Source organism: Hyposmocoma kahamanoa, unplaced genomic scaffold (genome assembly GCF_003589595.1).
Source record: "Hyposmocoma kahamanoa isolate Upper Pololo Valley unplaced genomic scaffold, ASM358959v1 78, whole genome shotgun sequence".
Classification (NCBI taxonomy): domain Eukaryota; kingdom Metazoa; phylum Arthropoda; class Insecta; order Lepidoptera; family Cosmopterigidae; genus Hyposmocoma; species Hyposmocoma kahamanoa.
This window is the reverse complement of record NW_020653945.1, coordinates 13776452-13788734: the sequence shown is the minus strand read 5'-3', so window position 1 is coordinate 13788734 and position 12283 is coordinate 13776452. Positions and strand designations below refer to the sequence as shown.

At 36.2% G+C, this 12283-nt stretch overlaps 1 protein-coding gene across 1 annotated transcript in view; it reads right to left on the bottom strand.

Annotated features, from left to right (window-relative positions):
• The window catches only part of LOC113232842 (extracellular sulfatase SULF-1 homolog), a 132652-nt gene that overhangs the window by 21968 nt on the left and 98401 nt on the right, over window positions 1-12283 (bottom strand). The window contains exons 4-5 of the mRNA XM_026467692.1: window positions 1085-1236; window positions 89-258 (exon numbers count right to left, since the gene is read on the bottom strand). Coding sequence (XP_026323477.1) covers window positions 89-258; window positions 1085-1236 — 322 coding nt within the window. The remainder of the gene's footprint in view (window positions 1-88; window positions 259-1084; window positions 1237-12283) is intronic.

Genomic DNA, 12283 nt, shown 5'->3' with positions numbered 1-12283 from the left:
CATCTGAATACGACCAGAACCAATTTAAAAATTAACAGCTGCTATAAATAGTTGACTGAATAAATAAGTCACATGTACTGATACTTACTGATGCGTGGTAACATTAAAGAAGAGATGTGAGAACTGCGGGGCGGAGTCTTCGGGGCCGTGCGGAGCAGGGAACGACATCACCAGCAGAACTGGTTTCCTGGAGAAACGTCTCTTTGAAGCTCGCAGGAATGCTATTGAGTCGTTGGCTATGAGATCTGGGTAGTAATCCTGGGAAAGAAATGCGAACCTTCAATGCATAACGCGTTGAATAATAATGTGTAATGTTATTAATAATATTTCTTTTCTGATTTCTCTGTTCTTTACTCCTTAACTTTAATTGTCATTTCACCGTTGATGTTTTTTAGACTTGTTTTTGTAGACGGTGAAACATAGACCTAACTGCAAAAAAATTTGAAAAATACTTGACGATGAAATTTATACACATTATAATTATAACTATAAAGAAGGTTTGCCAAGTTTTATTGAAATCAGTTAACGGTAAGTGCGTGAAATCCAAATAAACCGGATTCATCCACCAATTTGCTACCCATAAAGGTAGAATATTTTTTCAAATTTGAATGGGGCCACAACTGAGGTACCCACAACAAGAAAAGAATCATCGAAATTGGTTCACAAAATTAAAAAGTAATTGCGTAACATACACAAAAAAATAAGGTTCAATTGAGAAAATCCTCCTTTTTTGAAGTCGATTGAAAAACAGAGACATTTAATTTATTCCTTCATTGTTCGATAGAGAGCGCAATGCTTATTGTAGTGTAATTTAGGAGCTCTCTCAAATGATAAGTAAAAACAAAAAATAAACTTAACTCGTTTTCAGTCCAGACACTGTTTCACTGAATGTGCAATTTGTTAATACCGACACAAGTCAGTCTATTACATATCATGACCACTGCTTCTTCTAGATTATATACTAGATGTTCTAGATTAATCCGTTAATCACTTTCAGCATTATCCACTTTAAGTTATGGTACCTAACATACCTATATAGGGATTAAGTTATTGTTCGTACTTAAGTGGGAAACTCAACCCTTACCCGATGATAATCATCGCCATGTTTGATCCGCTTCCCGTTCATGTTAATGCTGTAATTGTAATATTTGGAGTTCATGATCAGACCTCCCCATTCCCTCCATCCGGGGGGGATGTACGACCCGTTATACTTGTTCAGATACTTGCCGAAGTAGCCTGAAATAATGGAGATAAGTACATTAAATGATAGAACAAAAGTATGAAATACACGGATTTCATGAAATCCTTATCATAGCACGGTATGTTGCACGCCAGCGTCGACAGCCCCTGTTCGCTCTACATCTAATCCGTACGAGGTACTAAGATGGACACCAATCTACGAGGCTCTAACCTTGATAGAATCTCTAAATTGGATTAATGATAGTGACGTGTTCAATAACTGTGAATCGAAATATCTGACATTGGTTGGTTACTACTCGGAGTCGGTCACCGCCAGAAGGTCTGTGTTCGCAGCTTGCTTTTGGCCAGTGATTGACTCAACCCTTATTGTCTAAGGCTTACATGTTTAGTTATTGTTATAGCTAGTGTAAGTTTTACAATGGTTTTACAATATAAATAAATAAATAGCTAATTTGATGTAAATTGAGTTATTAACACGTTTTTTTGCCAAAATTACAATAACGTCAGCATACTACCAAATGAGCGATGTCTGGAGTCAGCGAAACAAGGTCTACAACCCATATAAGCGGTATTTATATATCTTATTAATTTTATTGTTAGCCAAAATCAGCGTAATTGACATTTTTCAAATAAAAAAACTTTAGGTGCTAATAATTCGAAAGTTATCAAAATGTAAATACGTTAGATATTACAATGAGGGCAGAAATAACAAAACGGGAGATGCCGTGGGGACAGGTAGGTACGTATGTATAAAGGTAATCTTTTAGTAGTACTTAAAACAATAGGTACTTGGAATTCAATAAACACACTCTTTATACAACATAAATTAACAATATCGAGTTCTAAGGTTTTCGTGATTGTTTCACATTGGAAATGTACCTATATTTTCGGATCTAAATCTTTTATATTTCCTTTCTCAAATGAAATAACGTTTCTGGCCCTTTACAATCAGCCGTGCTCATGGGAATTGTAAAGGGCCTGAAACGTTGGTATGTTTATGAAAACTAATATGCGCAATTTAGACCCAAAAACATAATTTAATTTTCAATAAACCAACAATAATAAAAGAGTCAGTTACAGAAGTACTTTTTATAATCATAATTCATCTTCATATTCAATATCTGAAGTTCTTGTAATATCCAATACCAACAAAGCAACTTGCAGTGACAGGAACACGTACTCAGAGTCTGAAAACTTACGGCTAAGTTTTCAGACCAACTCGCAAGTTATGGAACGCGAAAATTACTTTCCAAGTAGTTCAGGAAACCGCAATGGACAAGTGAATGCATCACAAAATGACTCTTGGTGTATTTTACTTTGCTAAAATTTTAGTTAAATACTCTTCAAATATTACGAAGCATCTCAGACAGATTACGATAGAAGAGCACCTAAACCCAAAAATATGTAAACATAAATATATGCATAGACAGTGATTCTTATGTACAAGAGTAAGTAAGTAGTTCAAATTAAATGCTCGTACAAGAAAAGAAGAGAGAGAGAAAGAGAGAGAAATAAACTAATATTTAAAATACTAATACTTAAAATCATTGTTAAAATATTTAAAAGTGCAGCTGCAGGGCCACAGTCGTGTCACGCGCGCGCCACTTCTGCAGTCTAGCGTCTAATTTGAAGACACTCTACTCTTGTAAATAAGAATAATTGTCTATGTACAAATTTAAATTTGGTAGTTCTCTCCTTAGACTATGGAAACTTTTTTCATCCTCTAAGGTTTTCTCTGAAAAATCCAATGATATTATACTATAAAAATCTGACAAAATAAAACCTGTCAGCATAGTAAGACATTGTTCGTTATAGACAATGGTGTTGAAAATTTTCATTTGAGCGCCATTAATGCAGCGACGGTTTTTAATTTGTCGCGGAGTGCGTCAATTTTCGCTGCCGAAGAAACGCTGATTACTTTGCTCTCGAGTTTGCATAAGTTGAATGATGAAGCGAACATTTTTGGAATTAATATACTATACTTAGCCATATGCCATGTTTTAAATATTAATGCGCTACTTTTTGACAATATAACCAACTTGATAAACCATTACGATTCATTGCGTTACGTGTGGTGCTATTTAACATGGAATAGTGTCCTCAAACAGACGAAATCATAGGACTTGTAAATAGTCCAAAACGTTGGGTTGTTTGAAAAAACAAACATTAACACTATATAATATATAAAACACTATTTAGGTCTGGATGAAAATTGTTTCATATCCGATCATATCTTTAAGTTACCTGATTATTTAGAAGAGTGAAATAAGTGAATCGCACTATTCATATTGTACGTTTTATTTTCCATTAAGGTATTATCTCAGACCTTTTGAAAACAATGTAACAATGAAAGTAAATTATAGCAAATGTAAACCTTTAGACAGGTCACGTGAAATATGTTAGTAAATGGCTTAAAGGATCTTATTGACTGTTAAATTCTAATTAACTACGCTGCTCAACTTCGGCAAACGAATAGCAAAAATAAAACAAGAAAATATTTTTTCCTTACTGTCTATTTTTCCTTTCTTTTTGTTGTTTATGAATGAAGTATAAGGCTTCCGTTATGATTGTAAGGTAAATTAGTGTACAGTACAAGATGTATTTAAAAAAGAAGACTCGCTGTTTTTTTTGTGATACTAAGTGACAGGACGAATAAGTCGTGCGCCTGGTGTTAAGCAACACACCTGTCCATAGCAGTTGCAGTGCCTCTCAGATCATGCCATTAGATCTCGGAGCTTTGAATCACAAAGATCCGAGAGACACTGCCTCTGCTGCTGCCACCCTGAGACATAAATTGACAAGGCACATGTGCCTGTAATTTCACCAGTATCCTTACCCTTCAAAACCAGTAATGCTCACATTACTGCTTGGCGGCAGAAGTAGGTAAACTGGCAGTACTTCCCTGGACGAACTCTTTTACAAGGAGCTCTACTGCTACTTACATACAATTCTGCTAAATATAAAAGTTGATTAAATAACAACTCTTGAACTTGAACTCAAAATAAATATGAATACCTACAAAAAAATTCAATATGTTGGTAACGTAGATGATACACATTTACTAGCGCAACTATTCGCTCGCTGTAAGGCCCGCGCACATCTCTGGTGGAAAGGCATTCCACCAGAGATGTGCGAGTTAACCAGGTGGTGAGAGGATGTGCACCGGCGCGGTGAGAGGATGCGTTATGGACTCTTTTCAGCTATATGCGAGCGGGGTACGGTACGGTGGGGTGAGTGTCAGTAAGTGTCATACTTTCAGTAGCTCTAGTTTCTTACACCGTTTTGCACACATTCCTCGCCCTCATCCCTCGCCCACATTCCTGGCACACATCTCTCGCACACATTTCTCGCTATTTTGTATGTACAAACACTTAGCTCCGCTAGCCGTTTTCCATCAGAGCTTCGCTAAGCGAGGCTAGGGAAATGGAGTAATTCTATTGGTAGTTTTTTCCTCGCACACCGCCTCGCTACATCGCCCATCTCTGGTGGAAAGGCAGCTTAAGACATAGTATAATGTATGTATAATAAAAGCAAATAGGGCAACTCCCGCCTTTTCGGCGCGTAGGTAAACGCCTACAATTCGCTTTGAAATAACCTTTATTAAATGCAGCATGTACTTACGTATCGATATTTTTATACCAGCATCGCGGATTGGTATCTTGGTTTTGGAGTAGGTATGATTATGAAACACAAATTAAATGCTGAACTGATATTGAGGCTCTCTTGTTTACCATAAACACGACAATTAATGTCATTTTTTAAACACCGAGCGACCATTTCAATGCAATTCTATAATTTGTGGCGCGAGTGACGATCCGCGCTATGCAACGAGAGTGAACCGCGAGGTTATGCGAATGTGTGCGTCCGTACACAGCGCGCTGCTCTGCGACATTTGTATCGAGTTACCACACTTATCATACTATACTATAGTACAGACGTCTAAGCATAAGTTTATTCTATACACTCTGAATTAGCATATTCCCCGGTATCTAATCTGGGCAAGACGTCAGTAATGTGTCGGTGTCATGCAGCACTTGGCTCCAATTGATAACTGAACAGATGTCTGGAGTTTGCAGTTAATAGATATTGATTCTTGTTGTTTAGTATTTTTAGGTTTGAAATTAAAATGTAATAACGTAATTTTTGTACAGGAAATTGAGTATTATTTCAATAACAAACATCTTCAGAATTTTCATTTATTTAGTGTAGTACTTTCCGATCCGAGTGTTCACTGTAGTTCACACATAGCCAGCTCTCGCAGCCAATGAATTTTACGGGAACTATCGCTAGTTACATCACAATACACAACAACAAAGTCCACATTTATGCATTCACCTAACTCTAACCTTTATTTTTGCTACCCAACACGTCTCATTAAAGTGACGCAGGTCGCAACGGCGTCAGCCAACCACGGGCTGCTCTTATTTTACGCGTTACCAGGGGCGCGCGGGCCGCATGCTGGAATTTCATTTACTGTCAGCGTCAGCGACCTTAATCTCGCTGTAGAGTGACGTTGACAACCTCTGCCTCACTACTTCTTCCAAATAGAATTAATGCCTGTGGAAACAGATGGCAGTAGATCGATTGGCTTTTATTCTAAAAATACTTTGGTAATAAATTCAACTGCTTTTGTTTCGTTTCCTCTGAGAAATCAAGTTTCCTAATATAAGTTGCTAATTGCTACTTTTTCTAACAACATTTTTATTGCACATTTGCTTTGGTTTATCAAATATTCTTCTCAGTATGAAATATTCTATTGATTTTGAGATTCTTGTATGTTGACACATATATTTTTTATTCAAGTACCAGTTCCGTAGCAATGCCCAGAAGGCGTCGTTGTCGCGTCATGACAAAGTCTAGTAAACGTTATCTTAGTAGCGCTTACAAAGACTTTGTGTATCAGATCGCCGGCACGCGACTATAATCTGCACTGTTTATGGCCGCTTTATGTTTCTATTTCTGACTACTGAATATATTTACATACACAATATTCTACAACGTTACGTAATTTACCGGTTTTGGTAGATTTGTTTGAGAAATGTGGATTAACATTTTCTAAGTGTATACTATATACTTTTCTTTCTTTGCGGCGATCACTCGTAATTCAATACAAAAATAGTGTATGAAAGATATTTGCTAGCAAATTATGGTACATACGTTTATGCGTTAAAATTGGAAAAAATCTACCAAAATGGCGGTCTGAATTTTAAACCTATTCACAATGTTTGTTCCAACGTACCTAACATATACATTATGCGAAAACTTGCATCCTTCTTTGGTGTAATAAGGCCATATCATCAAAATATCAACTTTTAAGGAGAGAAGTTTGGGAATAAACGGTTCAAAGATTCTACGATCGAAATTAATGGATAACTTTTTGCTTACATAGGAAGGTCATACAATTTGACCTAAACACACTTTGTTTCATTTATTTTCTATAATTGACATAATATCATATGATCATATAGTGAATTTATAAATTTACGTTTTTGTCAAAGGTGTCATTTCTAAATCGTGTAACAAAAAGGTATGATCAAAGAAGAAACAATACACACACGTTCTTGACTAATTCAACTTAAATTCGACTATGTGACTAATGGATAAAGGTACATTTCTTTCTTCTTACAAGTATGTTAAGAAAAGTAACAAAATAAGAAGAGGCATCATCTGAGCAGACTTACATTTATATTTCAAACAAATGAACCAGGGATAAACGAAATCTTTTTTTGTAAGCAATGGGAAGAATACAATTTCCCCGTAAACGCTTTGACCCCGCTTGACCTTAATTAACGGTGGGTACAATATAAGCTCCCAAAATGTCCTAAAGTTTGACGCCTTACTCAAGCGAAAATGGGAAAAGAGCTCTCTCTACCTTTGAAACTCGTTCGCCGAAAAAGTTTTCTTTATAAATGACACAGTTTCTTCATTATGTTGACGTCATTCACAATATTCTAAGCTGTCAGGGTTGTTGCTTATTATTTATTAAAATTATAACGAGAGTCGTTGGACTTCTTGTTTATTTTCGTTACTGAACCTTATATATAAAATCAATAGCTCTGTATTTTTATTGATTGGTTGTCTTTGAATTATTTTTTAGTTCTTAGCAATTAATTTTATTTAAATATTATAATTGATTTCACTATAACTTCGATCATAAAATGTTCCATTCTAAACGATAAATATAAAATGACCGATAGAGTCCTCTCATCACTAAACGTGGGTAACACAAAGTGAACAATACGTTAATAACCTCCTTTATCGAACCGGAAAACAAAAATATATATAGAAAGTTTCCAGAAAAAAGAAAATGTCAACCCTGTCGCAAAATAATGAAGTGGCGCGTAGAGCGTGCCGAGACGGCTGTCTCTCAAGCTTTATTTGTAATTATTACAATGGGAAATATTTTACACTGTTACACTTAGTGTTTTATTAAGTATTCCTAGTTTTTACGTACAGAAAAGGATATGTAATAAAAAAAAGAATAACAACGCGTATACGTAGTATACGATAAAGGTAGTCCTTCTCCTATGAACATGAGATATCCCATTATAACTATATAAAACATATTCTGTTGCACATTTTTATTTATATATTTTTTGTGAAGGTACTATTTCAGTTCGTTGTAATAATTGATGAAAAGATCGAACAAACTCAAAGAAAAAATCAATTTCTTCTTTCTTTTTATTATCCATTATTTCTATTATAGGTCTATTTTTAAACAGTCCATAACAGTCATTAAACTTGGTCTCATTTCTGCTAAACACGTGGTGCAAGTCTGTTGAAAGCTATAAACAAAAATGACACTACAAAACTTGAACTAATAAGTACTATATCAAAACTTATAGTAATAATTAAAGAGTAATTTTTCGTCATCATCATAATCCTCAGCCTGATTTCACCCTTTTAGTGTCAGTAGCAGTAGAGCTCCTAGTGATAGAGTTCGTCCAGGATAGTACTACCACCTTACCTGTTTCTGTCGCCAAGCAGTAATATCAGCATTACGTATTCCGGTTTTGAAGGGTTAAGGGTGTTGATGAAATTACAGACACTAGAACTTGTTAACATATGTCTCAGGGTGACGGGCGTAGTGACAGTGCGCCTCAGATCTTTGCGATTTAAAGATCCGAGTAGCACTGCAACTGTTATGGACAGGCGTGTAGCTTACCATCAGGCGCATGACTTGTACGTCACGTCATTTGATATTAAAAAACCCACTTCAGGGTATAGACCTCCCGAAGTTTGGGCCATCCACCGCGGTCCTGTACTAACCGCGTCCATTGACTCCCTGCGACCCGTATTAAATCGTGGACCCATCTCGCCACTGGGCGCCCGAAGCTTCTTTTGCCCATCCTCGACCAAGCAGTCTTTTGAACCCATAACTTCAAAACACCTGTTGTTTATACAAATACATTTCATAAGCACGTTTACTTACTACTAATTATAATTATAACACTGAACTCTACATAATTACAGTTATTCTCAACTATTGATCGTCGCTTAATCATTTCGGCACTATGGTTTAACTAATTTATATCTGATACATACCGATAGTGGGCTTCGATAATCGAATTTAATGGCCTCGTATTATAATATCACACTGGCACATTGTTACTTGAGTTATGATTGTTTGAATAGAATTAGTTTACTATCTACTACCAGCTATATATGTGTAGTTAGTACGAATTAAGCAAATCAATTGTTACGTTTTGATTACTAGGTTCTTAGTCTATTTGGAGCTCCTATATTACCTTCAAATTCCAGCGCGTAAACAATTGAACCACCGGGTATATGTATGTATTCATATTACGACATTTATCCTGCCTTCTTTGTCATAACTAACGCATTGTCATTTCGGTAACTTTAGACATATTAACACCTAAAATTTTATTGGCACCATTGACCATGATTGGCACATAAAAAATGTCAATTACGCTGATTTTGCTTAGAGCTGTTCGCTGCTAAAAGCCGCCGTGTGTAATCACTTTTAACAATGAAACTGAAACTAAATAATATATTATATAAAAAATTGATTTGACGGGGTTGTATGTACATCTCGTTTCGCTGATCGCCAGATAATATGTTAATTACTCAATTTCGCAAAAAATGTCAATTACGTTATTTATTATAAGGACGTCAGTATTTATATCTTACACAAAACACATATTTTCATCATTTACTAGAACCAGAAGTGTAATGTCATAATCAAAATCTTTTTTTATGATACTAAGTGATGGAACGAACAAATCGTGCGCCTGATGGTAAACGACACGCCTGTCCATAGCAGTTGCAGTGCCTCTCAGAGGTTTAAATCGCAAAGATCTGAGGTGCACTGCCTATGCGCCCATCATCCTGAGACGTAAGCTAAAAAGTCCCATGTGCCTGTAATTTTACCAGCACCCTTACCCTTCAAAACCGGAATATAGCAACGCTCACATTACTGCTTGGCTGCAGAAATAGGTAAGGTGGCAGTATTTCCCTGGATGACCTCTTTCACAAGGAGCTCTACTGCTACTCTCCTATTTTAGTTACATATTCAGAATTACTAGTCTTTATCTTATTAAAAAGGTTTCTCAAAAATTGTTCTCCTACATTCATAAAATTTTTCTATCTCAAACCAAAACATATTTCAAATTTATTCCCCCTTTATGATAGTCCCATCGTTCATTGAGAAACCGTCCTTTCCGCAGGCCGGTACATGGTGCGCCCACGCAGCGCTCGCTGAGAGGCGGCGGAAGTGCTGGCCGATTTGTCCACCACTGGCTACTGGAGGCGGATAAAGATTCGAGCTCAAGATTTAAGCTGAAAGGGACGAAACTACACAGGGACGAAACTACACAACGTTCTAAATATTTTGTCCTATATCGGTTGTTAATATCTAAAATGGAGAATTTAGGCCGTGCTCCTCAGAACTGAAGACGACGATTTCCTCGGATTATCTCCTCTCGGACTACATCTCACTAACTGTACCTCTTTTATATAGTATGGTTGGTATCGCAGTTTGATCCAATGCTCATTGAGAACTTATTCATTCAATAGTGCTATTGAACCCGTCCTCAGTCTCATTTCTGACTAAATACGTATTAGTAAAGATTGTATCTTTCCTAGTTCAAACTTTCCAAAAGAGGCTAATCAGAGAAAATTCTTACCAAATATACCACCTACGTCTCTTTTAACTTATACCGTACAAAAACGAAAAGTCGCATACACGCCGTGACCCCCGTCACCTTTGTAGGCGTATACCGCACTGTTCGGATAAATCTTTAAATTATTCCAACTCTGTCGCTTCTAACGGTCATAAACATTGTTGATTTAATGATTTTGTTATACCGTAATTAATTGAACTAATAGAATTTTACGATTGGGTTATTAGAGAAGGAACAAAAAATTGGTTTAGTACTTATGAAGATTTCTGTAATTTTTTAGAATTTGTAATGAATTTGTAGAAGAAAAGGTCTGTTCGAATAGAGTGAGAAGTTACGTTCGCATGTATTATTCTGGACAGAGAATATTTTCCAACCTATCAAGTTCTTAGGTATTCGCGATTGTTACACATAGTAGTAGTAGAGATTTTAGTAGCAGTAGAGCTCCTTGTGAAAGAGTTCGTCCAGGGAAGTACTACCACCTTACCTATTTCTGCCGCCAAGCAGTAGTGTGACCGTTCGGGTTTTGAAGGGTAAGGATGCTAGTGAAATTACAGGCACATAGAACTTGTCAACTTATGTATGTCCCAGGGTGTCGGACGCAGTGGCAGTGCCCCTCAGATCGTTGTAATTTAAAGCTCTGAGTGGCACTGCAACCGTTATGGACACGCGTGTCACTTACTTCCATGCCCACGACGTATTCGTCCCGTCGCTTAGTATTATAGAAAAAAGGCAATAAAACTATTTTTTTAATCTAATTCGCGTATAATTATTTTTTCAAACAAACCAATGTTTCGGGCCCTTCACAGGTCCCATACTTTTACTTTCCAACCTCTTTAAGAAGCCCTGAATAAACTGTCTCTAAACTGTAGGTTGCTTTAACGATATATGCTTATTTATGCGTGTAGAAGGCTACGTTACGGAAACTGTTTAAATAGTCAAACAGTTTCCAAATAACTATACAATACGCCAACTGATTTGAGAATTTGATTTCTTTTTCTTTTTTTAATTTTTGGCTCAGATACAAGTCCTTTGAACTAGGCCTGGTTATGAGGACAGCATTGAATAATGTTGTCTTTCATATGACTCACTAACATGTTTCCAGTGTAAATATTAATATTCTATACGTATGTCAGTATTTTTTGCTTCCTAAATAAAAGACCAGTAGTGGGCGAGCATTGAGTCAAGGACGGTCACTGCTGACAGTTTAATTAGGGTACAATGGGTAGAAGAGAGAAAAAATACTTACTACTAACTGTCGGCAGATTTATTTTTCCCCATTAAATGGTGAAGATATTTTCCAAAAGAAATTAGATAAGTTATTAATTGATAGTCCGAGTGACATGATTAATGAAGCTTAAACGAATTTCGTACCTTGTACTTAGTTTTTCAATTAACTGAAAAAATTAGGAACGGAACTGACGAAATTATTGGGCGGTACACATAAATTTAATTAAGAAAGTTGCCAAACAATACCCTACAAGATTAAAGCAACCCTGCAACTTGAGTACCTACCTAAAACCTACTAGCGTACCTAAACCGAGAGAAGCTCTGCATTTTTAAAGTCCTAAAAACAATTTAAAACGGCTTGCTTCATCTAAAAACAAAAGAAAGTCGCCACAAGTATATACTTAGGATACAATAAACAAAGTGGCAAGAGTAACAAGTTTACGAAACGTAACAAGTGACAGTGGGCGGGCCGGTGTTGTTTCATTCATCGGCCAGTCAATGGACGTCAATAAAATCTCTAATAGATGCATTCACATACTATTTCCATAACATTACATTAACGTTTATGCTGCTACAACTGGTTATATTAAATTATTAGGGATTGTTATTTAAAGTGTGTACTATGTATACCCACTGAAAATTAAATTCAGTCTCAATTTGTTTAGTCTATTAATAATAGGGGTTAAAGTATGAAATTGCCGATTTGTACTGAA